The sequence below is a fragment of the Rattus norvegicus genome, chromosome 14 (assembly GCF_021556685.1).
Source record: "Rattus norvegicus strain SHRSP/BbbUtx chromosome 14, alternate assembly SHRSP_T2T, whole genome shotgun sequence".
In the NCBI taxonomy this organism is placed as follows: Eukaryota; Metazoa; Chordata; class Mammalia; order Rodentia; family Muridae; genus Rattus; species Rattus norvegicus.
In genome coordinates this window covers 970,153-989,871 of record NC_141547.1, presented here as the reverse complement: position 1 = coordinate 989,871, position 19,719 = coordinate 970,153, and the positions used below count along the sequence as shown (strand labels likewise).

Sequence of the window (19,719 nt, the reverse complement as noted above, 5' to 3'; positions counted from 1 at the left end):
AACGTGGCCTGGTGCCCTCTTCTGGCATGCAGGTGTATGTGTAGCTAGAGCACTCATACATTAAATAAAGAAGTAAACTTTAAAAAACAAAAACAAGGGGCTGGGGATTTAGCTCAGTGGTAGAGCGCTTACCTAGGAAGCACAAGGCCCTGGGTTCGGTCCCCAGCTCCAAAAAAAAAAAAAAAAAAAAAAAAAAAAACAAAAAACAAAAAACAAAACAAAACAAAAAAACCCCCCCAAAAAAAACAAAAACAAAAACAACCCAAGATACAATCCACAGACCACATGATGCTCAAGAAGAAGGACGATCAAAGTACAAATGCCTCAGTCCTTCTTAAAAGGGGGAATAACAATATTCACAGGAGGAGATAAGGAGACAAAGTTTGGAACAGAGATCGAAGGAACGGCCATTCAGAGCCTGCCCCAACTGGGGATCTAGCCCATAAATATACAGCCACCAAACCTAGACATTACTGATGAAGCCAAGAAGTTCATGCTGACAGGAGCCTGATATAGATGTCTCCTGAGAGGCTCTGCCAGAGCATGCCAAATACAGAGGCAAATGCTCACAGCCAACCATTGAACTGAAAATGGGGTCCCCATTGGAGGAGTTAGAGAAAGGACTGAAGGAGCTGAAGGGGCTTACAACCCCTTAAGAACAACAATATCGGGGTTGGGGATTTAGCTCAGTGGTAGAGCGCTTGCCTAGGAAGCGCAAGGCCCTGGGTTCGGTCCCCAGCTCCGAAAAAAAGAATCAACAAAAAACCAAAAACAAAAACAAAAAAACAACAATACCAACCAACCAGAGCTCCCAGGAACTAAACTACCATCTACACATGGACAGACCCATGACTCCAGCTGCATATGTAGCAGAGGATGGCCTTGTTGGGCACCAATGGGAGAAGCCCTTGGTCTTCCCAAGGCTGAACCCCCCAGTGTAGGGGAATGTCAGGGTGGGAAGGGGAGGTGGTTGGGGAGGGGGAACACCCTCATAGAAAAAGGGGGAGGGAGGATGGGACAGGGGATTATGGACGGGAAATCAGGAAAGGGAATAATATTTGAAATGTAAGTCAAAAATATCCAATAAAAAAACAAAAACAAAACCAAGGTTGCTATGCCTTTACATTCTTTTTTTTTCTTTTTCTGTTTTTTTTTTTTTTACTCCCCACCCCCAATTTACATTCTTTACCTCAGCCTTCCCGGTGTCTCCTTTAAATACACAGTCCTATCATAAAATTTAAAACTGCCAGTAAACCAAGACTAGGAAGAAACTTCCTCAACCTTATAGAGAGTGTCCCTAAAGGACCAACAGCAACAGTATTAGTGGTAAAATGATATCAGGAAGAAGGCCAAGGCGCATCACTGATACTCAGTATTGTACAAGATCCTTTTGCTGATGCAATTAGACAAAAGAAAATCAAAGGCATCCAAATCACAAAACACGTAAGGGTGTTTTTATTGCAGATTAACACCATCTTTCAAAATGCAACACATTTGGTGAAATCTCAAAAAAAAAAAAATAGAGGGAAAAAGAGAGGAAGGAAGGGAGAAAGAAAATAGAGGGAAAGGGAAGAGGAGAAAATAGAAGAATAAAGGCAGATTGGCAGTAGATAAGGGAGCTTGCCACTAAGTCTGACAATCTGTGTTCAATCCCCAGAATCAGCATTGTGGAAAGAGAGAAGTGACAGCTGCAAGTCATTCTCTGACTACGTGCTGGCCATAACATGCCCCTCACCAACACATGAAGAAAAGAGAGGAACAAACTATAATTTTGGAAGGCTATAGGACACAACATCAAGATCAAAAATCAGAGGCTGGGGAGATGGATTAGCAGTTTAAAGCTCTCCTGCTCTTACAGAGGACCAGGTTCCAGGTTCAGTTCCAAGCAACCATATGGTTGGTCCTAATCCTCCTAAATTTCAATTTCTGGGGATCACATATCCTCTTTTGACCTCCACTGATATCATGAATGCACATAGTGTATACATATGAGCACAGTCATAAACATAATTAAAAAAATTAGTGAAGACAGGACAAATCCCAACATGAATAAAAAGCTATCTGGTTTTTTATTCTGGTTCTGCCTAACAACTTTTTTCTCTCTCCAGAATCAAATTAATAATAACTACAAAAACTGTATGACAACCAAGTTTAGTTTATCATAAATACCTGTGACAAAACCTGATATAAACTGAGAGAAGCAATTTGCGTACAGTGAGAATATTTATTCATTTATAGAGCAATTTATTTGACTATAGAAACTTTTCTCAGCCCCTCTGGGACCATCCCATGATGTAAGGTCATGACCTGAGTCCTCTTTTAGAACCTGAAAAGTTCTGATGTTGTTAAGAGCCTCCCTCACGTTCTTGTAAGACAGCTTAAATCCCAATGGACCATGGTCTATGGCTGCTGTTCAGGAAAATCATTTAAGTAATCTATGCAAAATACTACAGATTTCTTACTGTCTCGATTCGGAAAAACAAACAAACAAACAAACAAACACACTTAAAATACCTAAGTCTAAAAGGAGGAAATCTATGGCTTAAAATTGCACTGATTATTTTTATTCCCAGTTGGGCCAGAGAGCAGAGGGAACAAGCTGCTAGAGACAGTGGCTGCCCACACTTCCTGGTTTTTCATCCTGGGTTCAATGTGGTCTGAGTAAGCTTCCTGCTTTACACAATCTCCCTCTCCTGGTGACTGGAACCATGTCCTACTAGAGATGGCCTCTTGGCCAGGTGGGTACAGCGTACAGCTATCTTCTTCTGGCCCCCTTTTATAGAAGCAGGCCTTCCATATAACCTGGAATTCACACTGTTTACTGTACTGCCACACCCAAGCTACCTCTTCCTTCTACTATCTGAATATGTGTCTTACTTTACATCCTATAAGAAAGGAAACCCAGTCTTTCTCTTCTCTTCTCTTCCCTTCTGGTTCTCAGATTGAACCCAGGGCCTCATAAATGTTAAGCAAGTGCTATACCACTGAACTATAATACAGACAGACAGACAGACAGACAGACAGACACACACACACACACACCCCTAGCCCTTTTCACTTTTTGAGACAGCATCTTATTAACTTGCCCAGATTGGCTTTTAATTCTACCTGTAGTCCAGGCAGACCCTGAAGTTAGAATTTTCCGGCCTCAAACTCCCGGGACGGTAGGATTACAGGCCTGCACCATCAGTTCATCGTTGAATTTCTCAAAAAACTAAGGCAACTGCCTGGTATCTTCAGAATGAACAAACTGATTGGCATCATCTTTGTCATCTCAATAGATGAAATGTGTGTCACATATCAGACTGTTAGTGGAGGTCCTAAACCCATCTCTGAAGGGAAAAGCACTAGACGTCTTCTCAACAAAATCACATCCAAATCTATGTAAATCACAGTGGAGAACACTGTGAAAACCTCTGCTCTTCCATAGTAAAGAGTGTTAAACAAGTTCCCTGCTCCCAGTAAGCATAAAATGACAGGGACAGCCTTATCGAGATGATTCGCCAATCCTGAGAGGTGCTTCAGACCTGGGTCAGGCCACTCTTCTCCCTGAACCAATTTCCAATTTGTCAGAACATAACTATGTTTAGCAGGTAAGCTTCAGAGCTATTGAGATCTGGCACACGCCTAGATACTGATGGACAAAAAAAACAAACAACAACAACAAAAAAAATGGCTCAGAGGCTAAGAGATTTGTTGCTCTTGCAGAGGAGAGGAGCAACACTGGATTCCTAGCACCCACATAGAGGTTAACAACTGTCTCTAACTCCAGTTCCAGGGGATCCAATGTCCTCTTCTGGTCTCAGCAGGCAGTACACACAGATAATGCCCGGAGACAGAGGCAGGTAAAACACCATTTAAAAAAAAAAAAAAAGTGGGGGCTGGAGAGATGGCTCAGCGGTTAAGAGCACTGACTGCTCTTCCAGAGGTCCTGAGTTCAAATCCCAGCAACCACATGGTGGCTCACAACCATCTGTAAAGAGATCTGATGCCCTCTTCTGGTGTGTCTGAAGACAGTACAGTGTACTCATATATAATAAATAAATAAATCTAAAAAAAAAAAAAACTCTTAAAAAAAAAAAGTAAATCTTTAAAAAAGTAAAATCACAGGGGTTGGGGATTTAGCTCAGCGGTAGAGCACTAAGGCCCTGGGTTCGGTCCCCAGCTCCGAAAAAAAAAAAAAAAAAAAAAAAAAGTAAAATCACAGAAGAGAAAACTCCTCCACACAGGCTGATTACAGATCTTGAGTGAGGAACCTACAAACTAGGCTGGCGTCAAGACACATAACTATGGAATTGTCTATCAAGCAGGTTCCTAAAGGTTACACCAACGGGCTCTGCTTCCTGTAACTTATACAAGGTCACTACAGAAAAATTCAAGAGGTGAGGCAAACACTTAGGCCATAAAAGAAAAAGAGGCTATAGGGTCCCACAATCTATCCCCTACCTCCCCAAGCAAGGGAAGACTGTACAGGCCCCAGAACTCAGCACAAGCACTTCCACCTCAAGACAGTCCTCAGGATGCAACAACAACGCTGCATAGGATACAAAGAGTAACAACGGCTTATGACCCCAGAGTGACTCCGCTCTCCTCTTGACTCCACCTTTCAATCTTTTTGTATATGCCCCAGATACAGCTTTGGCGCTACGTAGAGGTGATCCCTCCAGTCCCAGGCCTCCTTTACTGGACAACCACCTGCTAGCATGTCCCTTGCACTAACTCTACCCACCAGGAAGTGTTCAACCCAGAAGTAGCCTATCCTCTGCAGTCACCACCAAAGGCCTTAACCCACTTTTCCCTGTGGGCTCCCTTCCTGGCAAGACCCCCTCCGTCCTGACTCACACACCCCGGCGGTGTCCCTTCGTAGCGATGACCTGATTTACATCCCAGCCGTGACTTTTCCGGCAGACCCTGCCCAGAAAGATGACTCCCCGCGGCCCTGATCTGACCCACACCTCAGTCGTGACTCTCTCGGTCTCAGACTCGATTCACACCCTGGACACGATCCTCTTTGCTACCTAGGCCTAAAGCGGTGACCCTCGCGCGCCCTGACTTGAACCACACCCCAGCAGCGACCCTGCTGGGCAGCTCCTGCCTCCCGCGGCCTGGCGACGCCTTACGCCTCACCCTCGGCCAGGACCCGCCGCACCCGCAGACGCAGCTCGCCCAGCTCCACAGTCTGCCCCACGAAGTCACTCTGGTCACGGCCGGCAGCTCCGCCAAGAGAACCAGGGCCCGCCAGGAAGTCCAGTGCAGACTGCAGCAGCGACATGGCGACGGCCGCTTCGCGGCAGCGGGAGCCAGGCTCCAGCTCCGCACTGCCGGGTTAGCAGCTGCGGGCAACCAACCCGGCCATCTTCCGCCCGCGCCGTGACGTAAGTCAGAGAGCGAGTTGCGTCGCGACGCCGCGGCCCCGCCCTGACGCAGCAAGCGGAAGGGCACGTGTTTCTGCAGAGCCGGCAGCTGGCGCAGGCGCAGAGGGCGCGAGCCTACAGACGCCAAGCTCCTAGGAGGCACGGAGTAAGGGCCGTCGCCATCTGACCCTAACCTCGTCCGGTTGCTTCCGCTGGCCCGGGTCCAGCCTCGGTGGCTAGAGCGTCGCGGGACGTTGGGCGCGCGCTGCGGACAGCCCCAGAGCCCGCCGCTCGCGCCTGACGCCTCAAGGTAAAGCGAGGCCTGAAGCCCACTCTAGTGTCCCCTAATGCCGGGTTTAGGAGAGGAGGGTATCTTGCAGACAAGCAGCCAGATACTTATGTTTTGGCCCACACAGGTTTGGGGGAGGATGAACTAGTCGCTAGTATTAAGACTAAAAACCGTAAATTTAAAAGGGGAAAAAAAAAGCTTCACAACGTGTGTACAAAAGTCACCTGGCAGTACTGGACCCAGAATCCTGTTGATGTCAAACACTTAGAGCTGTCCATTTCAGGTGAGACAAAATCACGGGATTCCCCACCCGTCTCTGTACCTCCGTGATTTCTGAAGCCATATGACGCTGCTGAGCCTTAGATAAGAGTATGTGGTTTTGGACTAAAAAGTGGATCCTTAAGCCCAAATCACCATCTTAACTGTCCCAGAATTGTATGTTATTAAATATGCCTTTGGGGGACTCACCTGTTCTTCTGAGAGTCAAGTAGAAAAGAAATGAAGGATGATTGTTAGTATACAGTGAGATACGGGGTAGGTGAACAGTAGTTTCCTGAAAGTGGTGAAGTAGAAGCTGTGGATCACACCTGGAGGAATAAAGAGCTGATGAGGTAGAGATGGCAGTAACTGAGGAGATTTGTGGAGGAGAGTGTGGGAGCTAAAAGGGCAGTGTGGTGTTAACGTCTTAGATGGGAGACTTGAGCAGCCTAAAGTCAATGAGAGACACTAAAGGCTTCCCGGTACAGTGGAGAGGAGTACTGCTGTCTCTTAGAATAGCACAATAGACAGTCAAGTCACAACCAAATATAGGATATTTAGTGTTGGCATAGAAACAGCACCTTTCTGTAAGAGAAACACTTATGAGAGGCAGAGTGGAGGAAATAGGGCTTGCAGTTGCAGGTAACTATGTTTTTATTGGGATGAAGTTGAAGGGATATTTTTGGTGGCCTGAGATTTCACTATTTAGAAGGAAAATAAACGTGAAAGCAGGAGGAAAAGGTAGGGAACCCAAGGCTTAAGTAGCGTTCAAGAGACCTAAAACAACATCATGAGAAGCCTCATGAATAATTAATCCACTAGAGCGTATAATGAAACTTGATACCGCAAACTCTTGCTGGCATGACCTAGGACAAGTGGAAAATTCTAAATCGTGTAATTATAGATCATTTCTATGGCATCCTAGTAGATCCCAATTCAAGACCATCTTAACTGGTGCTACATCTTAGGGTCTCCTGGTGATCTCACCTCATGTATGAACACATACAAATTTAAAACTGAACCTGTGCTCTTACCCCACCAACACATTCTCATGTCGTAGGTTTCGTAGTAAAAGATACTGCCGAAGAGTAAGTTATTTTATAATGATGAAGGGATAAAGTCATAAAAAGGATGTGTCCATGCTGAAGAGATGGCTTGGTGACTTAGAATACTTGCAGAGTGCTAGGGTTCAGCTCCCAGCATCTACATGGTGGCTCACAACCATTTACAACTTCAGTCCCAGGGGTTCCAGTGCCCTCTTTAAACCTCTAGGATCTCAGCGTGCATGTGGTACACACTGATATGTGTAGGTAGGCAAAAGTCACACACATAAACATTTTTTAATTTGAAACAAAAAAGGATGTATCAACTATAAACACGAGTAATGCTACGTTTATAAAGTGTGTTAACTGAGAAGCTAATAGACCCACAAGGAGAGAGAGACAAATTGGAGGTTGAGGTAGTTTTCTTAATCATTGATAAGTATCCAGAAAATCGCAAAGGATATAGAGGACTTGAATAACCTTGTCAGACATCTCGAATTAATGACCATTTATAGAGCAAACCCTATTAATTAGCAGAGTAATTAGTAATTCCTATTAACAAGCAGCATTAATATTAATTAGCAGAATACACATATTTTTTAAGTGTGTAAAGAACATCTACTTATCTAGAACATCTGGGTAATGAAACAAGTATGTTACCAGATCACAATGAACTTAACTAGAAATTAGCAGTATGAAAAATTATCTGAATGGAAAAGGATAATATCCTTTTATGTGTTAAAGAAGAAATCATAAGTAGTTTTATTGTACTGTTAAAAATAAAAATACAGAATTTCAAAATTATGGGATGCTATTAAGTCATTGTAGGAAATAGACCACATTCAGAAACCTTGGCATCCGTCTTAAAAAAAAAAAACAGAGAAAATGAAACCCAAAGTAATTAGAAGGAAGATAAATACCAAAGTGCAGTGAAACAAACAATAAATAATCAATGAATAAGAACTGATTCTCTGAGTCCATAAAACTTAGAAGTCATTGGCCAAATATGAATAAGAAAAACTAAAATTACTAAGATCACAAATAAGAGAAATGTCTACTGAAAGGATAACCAGAGGCTGTCATGAACATTTTCCCAATGAATTCAGCTTAGCTAAGTAAATGAATTCACTGAAAACACAGCATAAGCTTACCCAAGAAGAAATAGGTAACTTAAGCAATTCTATACCTGTTAAAGCATTCACTTTCTAGATTAAAATCCTGCAAAGATTTCAGACTTACATAGCTCTACTAAGAATTCATTAAACATCTAAGAAAACAATTTTTTAAAGATCTACATGAACTTATACAGAAAATTGAAGTATTTCCCAACTCCTACCTAACTTGGCAAAAACAATACAAGGAAACAACAAACATGTTTCATAAACATACATTCAAAAAAATCCTTTAAAATATGTTTTAGCAAAATAAGTCTGGTAAAGTTAGACCATTCTTAATCCAAAATCCAAAACTTTTAAGTGCCAACAATGGTACTCAGTTTTTTACTTTGGGATTGAAAATGTTCAGCCAGTAAAATGCTCATTTCTCCATTTTTTTTGACATATGAAATACTATTTCTTGGCATCTTAAATGGAGGATATCCAGTATATGTATGTATGTATGTATGTATGTATGTATGTATACACACACACACACACACACATATATATATATATATACACATATGGATATCCAGTGTGTATATCCAGTGTGTGTGAATATATATATATATATATATATATATATCTCACACCTGGTTGAGGTTATCTGTGGAATACAAAGTTGATTTTGTATTTAAATGTTGACCAATGTAATTTATACTTACTAAAAAGTGAAGAACAAAACAAAATAGCCTGGCTTAGTGAGGCACACCTTGAGAAGTGAGAAGCAGAGGTAGGTGGATCTGTGTAAGTTCAAGGACAGCCTGATCTATAGTGAATTTCAGGGCAGCCAGGGCTACAGTGGATGACAAAAAGCATTTGACAGAAACCCAGTACCCATTCCTGATTTAAAACAACAGCTCCCATTCTGGGTGGTAGGTAGGCCCATCCTGGAAGTTTTCCCTCCCTGCTTGCTGGTGTGTCTGATGTACTCTCAGGTGGATGTCTCTGGTTTGTCTCTAGGGCCTAGTACATAGCAGGTGTAACCTAGAAACAAGCTTTGGGCACTGTCTCATGTGAGATTCATAATTTAGAAATCCTGAATTCTGTCTTTTAAAATCACTATCCCTCAACTCCATGTCCCAGTATTTTCAGTCTTGGGTTTTTTTTCCCTCCTTTATTTTATGTGTCTTAAAAACTATATATGACAGCTGGGCAGTGGTGGTGGTCCCACCTTTAATCCCAGCACTCGGTAGACAGAGGCAAGTGGATTCTGAGTTTACAGCCAGTCTGGTCTACAGCGTGAGTTCCAAGACAGCCAGGACTACACAGAGAAATCCTATCTTGAAAAGCCAACCAACAAACAAAAAACTATCTATGAGTTGAATGTGATGTCAAACAACTTTAATCCTAGTACTCCCAGCAGCAAAGACTGGATTTCCGAGTTAAAGTCCACCATAATCAACAGAGCAAGTTCTAGGAAAGCAGGGCTACACAGAGAAACCCTGTCTTTAAAAAAAAAAAAATAACCAAAACAAAACCCTGATATATGATGAAGAGAAGATATAGCTGCTGGCTATCTGAACATGTGAATTGTAGGTGCGAGGCTGGTGTACATTTTCTCTTTAATAATATTTATGTATATATGCACTCTGTTGTGTCCCGTTCCCTTGGAGGTCACAAGAGCATGTTGGGCCCTCTGAAACAGGAGTCAACGGAGGGTTGGTACCTTCCATGTGGCTGCTAGAATCAAACGTAGGTCCTCTACAAGAGCACCAAGTGCTTTTAACTGCTGAGCCAACTCTTCAGCCCCAGTTGTGTTCTTAGTACTACGGTTAAGTACACATGCAAAAAAATTATTTTAAAGACTACTTGAGGGGTTGAGGATTTAGCTCAGTGGTAGAGTGCTTGCCTAGCAAGCACAAGGCCCTGGGTTCAGTCCTCAGCTCCGGAAAAAACAAAATACAAAAAACAAAAAACAAAAGACTACTTGTTCAAATTTGAACCCTTACCTCTACCCTTAGTGATAGGATCATAAGCAAGAGTTCACACACACACATGTACAAACAGCACAAAAAGTGTGTATGTTGTGAGCACATACGTGTGTGTGTGTGTGTGTGTGTGTGTGCACACACTACATTTTGTCTGATGTTTGTTTGCTTCCTCTTGACTATTCTGAATACTGTTTCTGTAAACATTGGTGTATAAGTACTTTAAAAGCCTCAGCTTTTCTGCTTTCTTTTCTTTTGAATATTTAGAAGTGAGATTGCTTGGCCCTGTAATAATCCTGCTTTTTATTTATTTTTTGAGCAATTGCCATACTATTTTCTACAGTGACTGCATCCTTTGATATCCCCCAACAGTACACAAGGGTCCAGTTTGCCAACATCCCTGTCGCATTACTCATTTTTATCTTTATTACAGCCATCCTAGTAGGGTATGGTCTCATCATGGTCTTTGCTTTGGTTTTCACTAAGACAATGTAATGATGTTCAGTCTCTCCTAATGTGATTATTAACCAGTCACTGCATTGTTAGGAAAATGTATGCATTCTTTGTCCATTTTTCGAGTTCTGCTAGTTGTTTTTATATTTTTATATCAAACCTGTAGTTTTATTCAGGTTTTATTTTAACAATGTGTCCGAGAGAGCCCGTAGGAAAGAGTGAAGCCCCTGGGAGCAGGGCCCTACCAGATACCTGAGGAAGGAGCATGTCCCTTCCCTGTTCTTCTCACCACCCTAAAGGGATTTGGAAAGAGATAGAGAGAAGAGGCCTGGTCCTCGGTCTGTATAAGCAGTGTGTGGCAGTTTTAATAGGATGGCTCCCATGGACTCATGTGTTTGAATGCTTGGCCCGTAGGAAGTGGCACTATTAGGAGGTGTGGCCTTTTTGGAGTAGGTGTCACCTTGTTGAAGGAAGTGTCTCACTGTGTGGGCCCACTTTGAGGTTGTATATGCTCAGTGTGGTATACACTTTCCTACTGCCTGCAGATCAAGATGTAGAACTCTCAGCTCCATCTCTAATACTGTGTTTGCCTGGATGCTGCCATACTTCCCACCATATGATAATGGACTAAACCTTTGAAAATGTGAGCTAGCCCCAGTTAAATGTTTTCCTTTATAAGAGTTGCCTTGGTTATGGTGTCTCATAGTAAAGAATCCTAAGACATGGTGCTTGGGGGGAAAAGGTTATAAAAAAAAAACAGGGGACCAGACCAGAGCTAAATAGGAGAAAGTGAACAAGGACCATTTGCTAGAATCCATAGGTTTCTGATTCCAAATTGATTTTAAAAGAAGAGGGAGGGGAACCAAATTACAAGTATCACCCACTCCCCTCCCACTACCAGAGTTATAAAGAAAAGAGACAAGTAGCTTCACAAAGGCTGTGGCCCCCTCATTCCTGGCCAGGGTAGCTAGTTAAAGGGCAGGGTCTCCTTGACAGTTTGAAGGGATGAGAAAACCAAAGTATATACGAGTCCAGCCAGAGAAAACCAGGATGGGGAAGGAACCTCTGTGGGCTCTGCTGCCCCCACTGCCGCCCTACTCTGCTGTGGCTGTGATTGCAACAGTTGCCTTATCTGTCATGGCAGACTTAGGGTCTCTTCTCCACTGTAGTTATACTGCTCAGTCTTCTTTGCCAAGGTGTACCTCAGGCAGACAAAGGTCCTCTCCTACCTTCACAGTGTCCTGGTGCAAGTAAAGGTACCTATCCTGGATACCAATCAGCTAGTCCTTGTGATGTTGGTGACATCCATGTTATGAGTTTGCAGGCTGATACTTACATATTCCCAGTAAAAATGTCAATGTCAAATCAAATGATGATGGTACACACCTTTAATCCCAGCGCTTGGGACACAAGGCAGAGGCAGGTGGATCTCTTGAGTTCGAGGCCAGTCTAGTCTACAGAGTGAGTTAAGACAGTTGGAGCTACACAGAGAAACCATGTCTCGAATAACAAAACAACAGCAAAAATTGTCAGCCAGCTGGACCTTAGCATGACCAGGTTGCCAGTCTTTGAAGTAGACATTTTGGCTATTTTATGTGGCTGGTTTTAGAGTACCACAATGGGGCTGGGGATTTAGCTCAGTGGTAGAGCGCTTACCTAGGAAGCGCAAGGCCCTGGGTTCGGTCCCCAGCTCTGAAAAAAAGAAAAAAAAATAGAGTACCACAAAGCCATTTCTACGTACTGCTAGACACTGTATTAGGAAGTGGCTGAGGTTCCTGTATCTTTTGTTTCAAAGTCCACATCATCTTCCATTTAAGAGGCTCAATTCCAACTAAGTAGAGATGAAATTTGTGATTTGGGACTCTGGATGGACATCTGATTTACATGAAGCCTGAAGGATGAGCTCCGGAGTATGGAGGTCTATCTGCCTCATGGAGAACTAACACGTGTCTGAGGCTGGGCAACACCAACACATACCTGTACACATGCCTGCAGTGGGCCCTAGCATCGCTCCCGCACCAACACTCTGATCACAACTGGGCACTTAGAAAAATACTTGCTAGTGCCTCACCTCTTCCATATCCTGTGGCTGCTGAGTGGTTCCCTGTGTTTTTACCATTGGGTCCAGTGTGGAATGCAGATGGATTCTATAGCTTTACTTTAGCCCTTTGCTCCTGGGGCACAAATATCTCTCCTTGTAGGGAATCCCAGATGGCATTTCACTTGTCTACCCAGCGTTGTTTCTGACAAACTTAAAAACGTCCCAGACTCTGACCTGAGGCAGTTTTGGCCCTCAGGGACATTCTCATTAGCCGAGAGTTGTGCAACTCAAGGTAACTGACAAAGCAGCTTTTAGGGGAGACTTGGGGTCAGATTTCAGGTACCATGCTATCTACCCTGTACCATCAGAGCTTTCTCGCTGAGACAGAGAATGTATTGTCCAATCACAGAGCTCACTGATCAGTCTGATGCTGATACTCTTAGCCTGTGACTGGAAATCTGGAAAGGCTCCTTTGTGAAGTGTCTCTCTTTTTGTCCCCTATACCTAGCCCTTGTCTCTGCATCGAAATGGCTGAAGTCTACAGGGTTGAAACATCCCTCTGATATGCTCAGAGCTACACTTCTTCCCAGGCTGCTGTGACAACTTGGTGACTCCACCATGTCCAGGCTCCAGGTCCAGGAGCAGGCAGTGGATTCCGAGGGAGACTCATCCCTATACAGGAGAGATGAGGAGGGGACACAGAGCTCCCACCGCATGCTGGGCTTTAGTGATGCCTTACTATCCATCATCGCCACTGTCATGGTCAGTGTGGGGCCCGCCTCAAACCTACCACTCCTTTCTGTGGCAGCCTCGGATGCCCAAACCTTTCATGCAGGTGCAGCCTGCCCAGCAGTGGTCAAGAGCCAACATAACTACTGAAGAGCCCAGCCCCAGAAGTATTGCTTGGTCATTTTTGTCTTTGTTCCTTTAGATCCTGCCTGTGACCCACACAGAGATCTCACCAGAACAGGTAATAGGAACAGTCTGCTTTGTACAGTGGGCCAGTAAGAAGACCTGACCTGGGCTTGGGCAGCCAACCCCAAGGCAGGGAATTTACTGAGTGGGAAGAACATCAGTGCTCCCTCCTAGAAGGATGTGTATTCAGAGCAGGAGGGCGGGGCTCAAGCACAGGCTCTGGCAAAAGGAAGTTTGATTTCTAGGTAGGTAGACAGGCACTGATATCCTCCACTGAGAGGAAAAGGAACCATGCCCACCCCGGATGTCTACCAAGCCATCCTATGTGGGTAACAAAGAGCTTTTCTAAAAGAATTTTCATTTATATCTGACTTTATGGGCTTTTTTTCTTTATGGGAGTCATCACCATGTAGCCCTTTAGTGGAATAACTGAGGCTTGGACAGCACTGAGGATTCATTCCATGTGATTAGCATCACCATACAGGACTCATGCCTACTGTGCACCCTGAAGGAGGCAGGCAGGAGGCAGGCTGCAGCTCTATCCAGCCAGCCCCCAGCAGGGGGCCTGACTCCAGCCATACCTGTAAGCTGACGTAAATCTTTGGGGAGGTCCTAGAACTGCAGGGGTTTTTCTTGTAAAGTATGTTCACAATACTGCTGTAGTGTGGGGCAAGTGTGGTAGAAGTGAGGTAGATTCACAGCAGACATAGGCTGTGTTGTGCACTTTGAGACTGGGGACCCTCTAAATGCCTCGCTATGCCATAGGGTAAGTCTTGCCATTGAAATGACCACTGTTGGATCACGTGTTACTTTGTTCTAATAGCAGTGTTCTTTTCATACAGCAGTTTGACAAAAGTATACAGAAACTTCTAGCAACTAGGATTGCTGTCTACCTCATGACATTTCTAATCGTAACTGTGGCCTGGGCAGCACATACCAGGTAGGGAATTAACCCAGGGTCCTCATTGTCATGATTTACTCAGGGTGGACAAAAGACATGGACTGTTACACTACTGCAGAGTTGTATTGTTCTTGGTATCTGTGGGCTGTTCGATTCACATGTTGTGTCCCAGGGGAGCTACTTCTTCCCACCCTGGCCTCTGGTTCTCACTCTGAGACTTGTACTCGAAAGAGTACAGCATGGTCAAGATTGCTCCAAAGAAGACTTGGCTCTACAGCACCACCCTCCCCCTTTTCCTGTCTGTTAGGAGAGGCAGAAGACCCACTGAAGACCAGCATAGAATATGGCAGAGAAGAGAGAGAATACAAACTTAATGGCTATGTCTCAGACCAACCATAAACCCTTCCCTGTATGGAAGCTGAGCCTATAGATTACATTCTGATGTCTGAGTTTTGTCCTAGGGAAGAATAAGGTTCCTTAGGATTCCAGATCACAGGGCTCCATAGCTGCATGAGCCCCTGACCACTGAATGCCAGACAGACAGAGGGACAGGAGGCTTCTATAGGAAGAGCTGGGCATGTGGGTGTTACATACCTGGCTGCAGACTAGCATGTTCAAAGAAAATATTCTTCAGAGAATGCTCAAGGTGCAGAAAAACTTGCAGATCCTAGTAAACATTTCATGACTTCTCTGTCTCTCTGTCTGCCCCCCCCCCTCTGTGTGTGTTAGGGAGGGGAAGAAACATCTATGTAGTAGGCCAGATTGACCTTGAACTCAGAAATCCTGCCTCTGCTGCCTGAGTGCTGGGATTAAAGGCCTGTGTTCTGCTCACTGCTATTTAAAAGTGCAGCATGTATTTCATGTTACACACTTGTTTTCAGCAAGATGATGGTGATAGGTGTTTCAAAAACTGGGCAGGCTTATCTTTTTGGTTTCCCTGTAACTTTAGCCAACCTTCCCTATACTGGCTTCATGGTTCTTTCACCAGGACCACACCCACTGTGGAGCATATCAACAGTCAGGTTTTGAGACTCGGGCCTGTGAGGAACTTCATAGATCTGTTCTGTGTCTCGCTTTGAGTGCTCTCTTATACACATAAGCTTAGAAACAGCAGGTAGCCTGCTGCCTCTAGGGTTGAAGCCCCTTTGGTTCGGCTTATTAAGGAAGACTTCAGCCCAAATGAGCTCATGTCACTGCTACTAACTAGAGGTGACTTCCTAGAGTGGAGATGGCAGTTCAGCTGAGTCCAGTCCAAAAAGAAGGCCATGTGCTTGGTGTTAGATGGGTGACATCTGAGTCATGGTCCAGCACTGTTGGGGACAGCCCTGTTGTAGGCCCCGGCATGATAGGCTTTAGTTTCCTTGGCAGCCTTTGCTCATGGAGCAAGGATAGTGCTTCACTTTGTTTTCTATTTATATTGTAGTGTCTCCATATGAAACTATTTCTGCTAGATAACAAATTCTAAAAAGTGCAGTATATGAAATCTTTGGGGAAAGAATGAGAAAAGAGCACTTCCTTTCTTCAAACTGGACTTCAGACATAATGTCTAGAAAACAATGTATTACATGATGGAGCTGTGGCCCCACATCCCCAGAGGCTTATTCTCAGGAAGGGTTGCTGGACAAACCTCCTGGGACAGGAGACACAGTCACACTTGCTAGTCCTGCCTTTAGCAGGAACTCCCTGGACAGTTAAAACTTCCATAGCTCAAGGCTTTCTGTGAGAAATCTGTTCATAAGAGCTACTGGTCAGGGTTGGGGATTTAGCTCAGTGGTAGAGCGCTTGCCTAGCAAGCACAAGGCCGTGGGTTCGGTCCCCAGCTCCGCAAAAAAAAAAAAAAAAAAAAAGAGCTACTGGTCATACAGTTGGTTTCTTAAGATTGTTTTTGCCACGTGATGGGAAGAATATGTGGGAAAGGTATGTGCTTCCCACATAAAACTTCCACAGAGTAGGTAGTATTTACATTTCTACAAATCACATTTACTCTGCGCATGTGTGGGTAACCTGTAGAACTTAGTTCTTTCCCCCATTCACGTGGGTCTAAGCATCAAACTCCAGTCCCCAGGCTCCATAGCACCTGAGCCTACTAAGTCCCATCAGTCCCATACACTAAATGGTGTGGTCAAAAGTGGCATCTTCAATGATATTAACTAGAAAGTACTGTGGGAGGTAATAGTATGGCGCCATATTTGAATGATGGCCTGTCCTTTCTTTCTCCTAACTTTAGATTGTTCCAGGTTGTTGGAAAAATAGATGATACACTTGCCTTGCTCAACCTGGTGAGTTAGTGTTGTTTTGAAAAATGAGCTTAGTTATCAGTTAGTCCTCCAGAGAAGGTATGGGTTCCCACAGCCTGGATTTTGTGCATTCCTAGAAGCTCCTCAGATAGCTCATGGGATCCGTGTGTCCAGGACAGGGAGGGGTACAGGCTCTTTGGGTCTAGCCCTAGAACTCTACAGATACACTTCTGCCTTCCTGGAGTGACTGTGACCTCCCTCCTTCCCTTCACTGCAGGCCTGTATGATGACCATCACCCTTCTGCCCTACACAGTGAGTAACAGCCGTCAGCCTGCACCCCTCACTGAGCACATCTGGGTGACTGCCCTCAGCTGAGTAGAAGAGAGAGCTTAGGGCTGCTGGAGGCAAAGGCCTTGAGTGCGGGAGGCCCTTTGCTCCTGCCTGCTCTGTAACCCCTATTAGCATATCAACAAGCATTTAAAATTCTAATGTAGCCCATTGTTGGCCCCTGTACACAGGGCTATAATGCAGAGAATTCAGATCTAGGGGATTTTACATAGAATTAGTGACACAAGCTTTAAAGGAATCAGTGGGTGGAATTGCTCTGTTGGATTGAATATTCCTAGCCCCAGCCCCACACCAGTGCCCCTACACTAGGACAGGTTTCTGCTCAGTGCCCAGTACAGAGAGGGGAAGCTCATTGTAAACTATCTCAGAACCTCACTCTGATAATCCTTTGGGGGTTTGTGGTGATTCTTTTGACAGTTTTCGCTAATGGTAACATTCCCTGATGTGCCCCTGGGCATCTTCCTGTTCTGCATGTGTGTGATTGCCATTGGATCTGTGCAGGTAGGAACACAGGGTATGTATATGTGTTTGCCATGAGGTATGCAGGCCAAGTGCCAGTATCCTGATTTATACCTCAGGTAGTCCAGGTCTTCACCCAGGGCCTTGCAGTTGTAGAATAGAATGAGTTTCAACCCCCTTCTCCTCCCCAGACTCTCAGAACATCCCAGGGTAGGAGGCTATCTAGGAGGGACACTCTTGCTCCTGACCTATAGAAATGTGTATGTTAGTTCAAGGGTTAACTGGCTGTGGCACCACCTGTTGATGGTGCCCTATAGCCTCTTTTGTTTGTTTGTTTGACCCAGGCAATGATCGTGGGTTATGCCTTCCACTTCCCACATCTGCTGAATCCACAAATCCAGTGCTCTACACATAGGGCCCTGTCCCGGCGGCACATTCTGCACCTAGTCCTCCGTGGCCCAGCACTCTGTTTTGTTGCAGCTGTCTTTTCCCTCTTCTTCTTCCCCTTGGTGAGTGCTAGAATCTCAGAAGTCTTATCACAGGTGAAAGAACCTAGCTAGCAGAAGAAAGAACAGGCAATGCTGAAACGGTTTTTCAGAACAGGCTGTGGGAACTGGCTTGAGCAGAGTCAGCTTAAATACTGTGAAAGTACACTGAGTCTTAAATCAAAGCACCCTAAGAATAGTGGAAAATAACAAATGCTGATCATTTTAAACATTTGGTAACAGGCTGGTGAGATGGTCAGTTGGTATAGGTACTTGCCACCAAACCTGATACCTGAGTTTGCTCCCTGAACATACATAGTAAAAGGAGAGAACTGATTCTTGAAAGTTGCCCTCTGACCATCACATGTGCACTGTAGTGTATGAGCACCCTCACACATGCACAAAAACAAAAATTATATGTAATTAAAATTAAATACATGAAAATTAATGTTTGCTAAGCATTTCAAAAACATTTCAGGTTTTAAACAGACTAATGAAGGCCTGTGACTGCTACAAATGCCATACTTAAAGCCCTATGAGGAGATCTACTTCTTTCGAGGAAATAACATAGCTGGGTGGGTGGGACCCAGGGAACAGAGACTTTATAAACTGAAACGGTGCAGAATGCTGAATGGGAAACACCTAGCCAAGCAGACTTTGACCAGGGCGGCACAGGTGAAGGGTCGTCTCTTCCCATACATTTCTTAGTTGGAATGCTTACCTTTTGTTAAGCTGTTACTATTCATTATGTATTCATTAGGAAAGCACACGACTGGTATGTATTTGTCCCTATAGCACTTTATCCTTTTGGGATTGTGCCTTTACATACACCTCATTTCCATAAAAGACAGTTCTTTGGTTTTTCCTTTGTGACTCCAGTTGCCCCTCTGCCTGGGGCTGAAGAGTAGGACCAGATTTCAGGTATAAGTAGTCTCCATCCTCAAACACCCTGACCTGTTATTTCTTTCTGCAGTCATACCTGCTGATGGTGACTGTCATCTTCCTCCCTCACATCAGCAAGGCTACCACCTGGTGTAAAGACAAATTTATGGGTAGGTAACCATGCACATTACAACAGTAAGCATGTTGGAAGGTTCTGCCAGATTGCAGGCTACTCCCAAGGATCACTGAGTGGGAACAAGGCATCAGTGTGTGATAGCTTAGGGCGGGCCGTCCTTGGCTCAGCCCATATCTGGTGTGTTTGCTGATCCCTGGCTACTTCTTGCCCTTATGGGAAACATCTAGCCAAGCAGACTTTGACCAGTGATCTCTGTATCACTTCTCCTCTTGGCCTGTATGTCCCTGGCCCCTTGGAAAAGAGGCCAGTGGTAGCCATAATGGTCTGATAGTCCCTCAGCTAGGCTAGTTTCTTCTCCTGGTATGTCCACAGGCCACAGGGAGTCTCCAGCTCACAATGTAGAGCCCTTCAGTATTGACCTGCATGCGCCCCTCAGCAAAGAACGGGTGGAAGCTTTCAGTGACGGTGTCTATGCCATTGTGGCCACACTCCTCATCTTGGACATCTGGTGAGAACCCCAACTTGCTGCTTTGGCCCATCTTCCAGGTGATAATATGTCTGAGAATGTCTTGTTCTTAGAAACTCCAGAAAGGTTTTATCAGTATCAGCCTCCCTTAGGTGCCTCTCATCACAGTTGCTCTCAGCCTGACAGCACAAGTGCTAGGAAGAGGACTTCTCCAAGGTTACCTTGTGCTCTCTATCCCAGAAATACGCAGGCGGCTCCCTCAGCCTTATCCCCACCTCCATACCTGTTAGGACTGGCTCTTGTATGTGGCTTAGCTCTAGTACAGTACTGTTGGGGCTCTAGTCTGAATGCTCACTTTTATTT

At 44.5% G+C, this 19,719-nt stretch overlaps 2 protein-coding genes across 42 annotated transcripts in view; one reads left to right on the top strand and one right to left on the bottom strand.

The window, feature by feature from the left end:
* Window positions 1-5,382, bottom strand: part of Gak (cyclin G associated kinase) — a 73,522-nt gene extending 68,140 nt beyond the window's left edge. For 8 of the 9 annotated variants that reach the window (XR_015636827.1, XR_015636823.1, XR_015636825.1 and 5 more), the window contains exon 1: window positions 5,128-5,382. Coding sequence is in view for 4 of the 9 variants with exons in the window: in XM_087584406.1 (XP_087440532.1) it covers window positions 5,128-5,272 (145 nt within the window). In the remaining 5 variants the exon portion in view is untranslated. 9 annotated transcript variants of the gene reach the window in all.
* A 101-nt stretch (window positions 5,383-5,483) lies between these two features.
* Tmem175 (transmembrane protein 175) overlaps window positions 5,484-19,719 on the top strand; it is a 16,676-nt gene continuing 2,440 nt past the window's right edge. The window contains exons 1-10 of one of the 33 annotated variants that reach the window (XM_087583675.1): window positions 5,484-5,664; window positions 13,035-13,288; window positions 13,458-13,496; window positions 14,287-14,381; window positions 16,570-16,621; window positions 16,857-16,892; window positions 17,346-17,429; window positions 17,732-17,896; window positions 18,846-18,924; window positions 19,263-19,398. In XM_087583675.1, coding sequence (XP_087439801.1) covers window positions 13,145-13,288; window positions 13,458-13,496; window positions 14,287-14,381; window positions 16,570-16,621; window positions 16,857-16,892; window positions 17,346-17,429; window positions 17,732-17,896; window positions 18,846-18,924; window positions 19,263-19,398 — 830 coding nt within the window. In that variant the 5' untranslated portion in view covers window positions 5,484-5,664; window positions 13,035-13,144. 33 annotated transcript variants of the gene reach the window in all.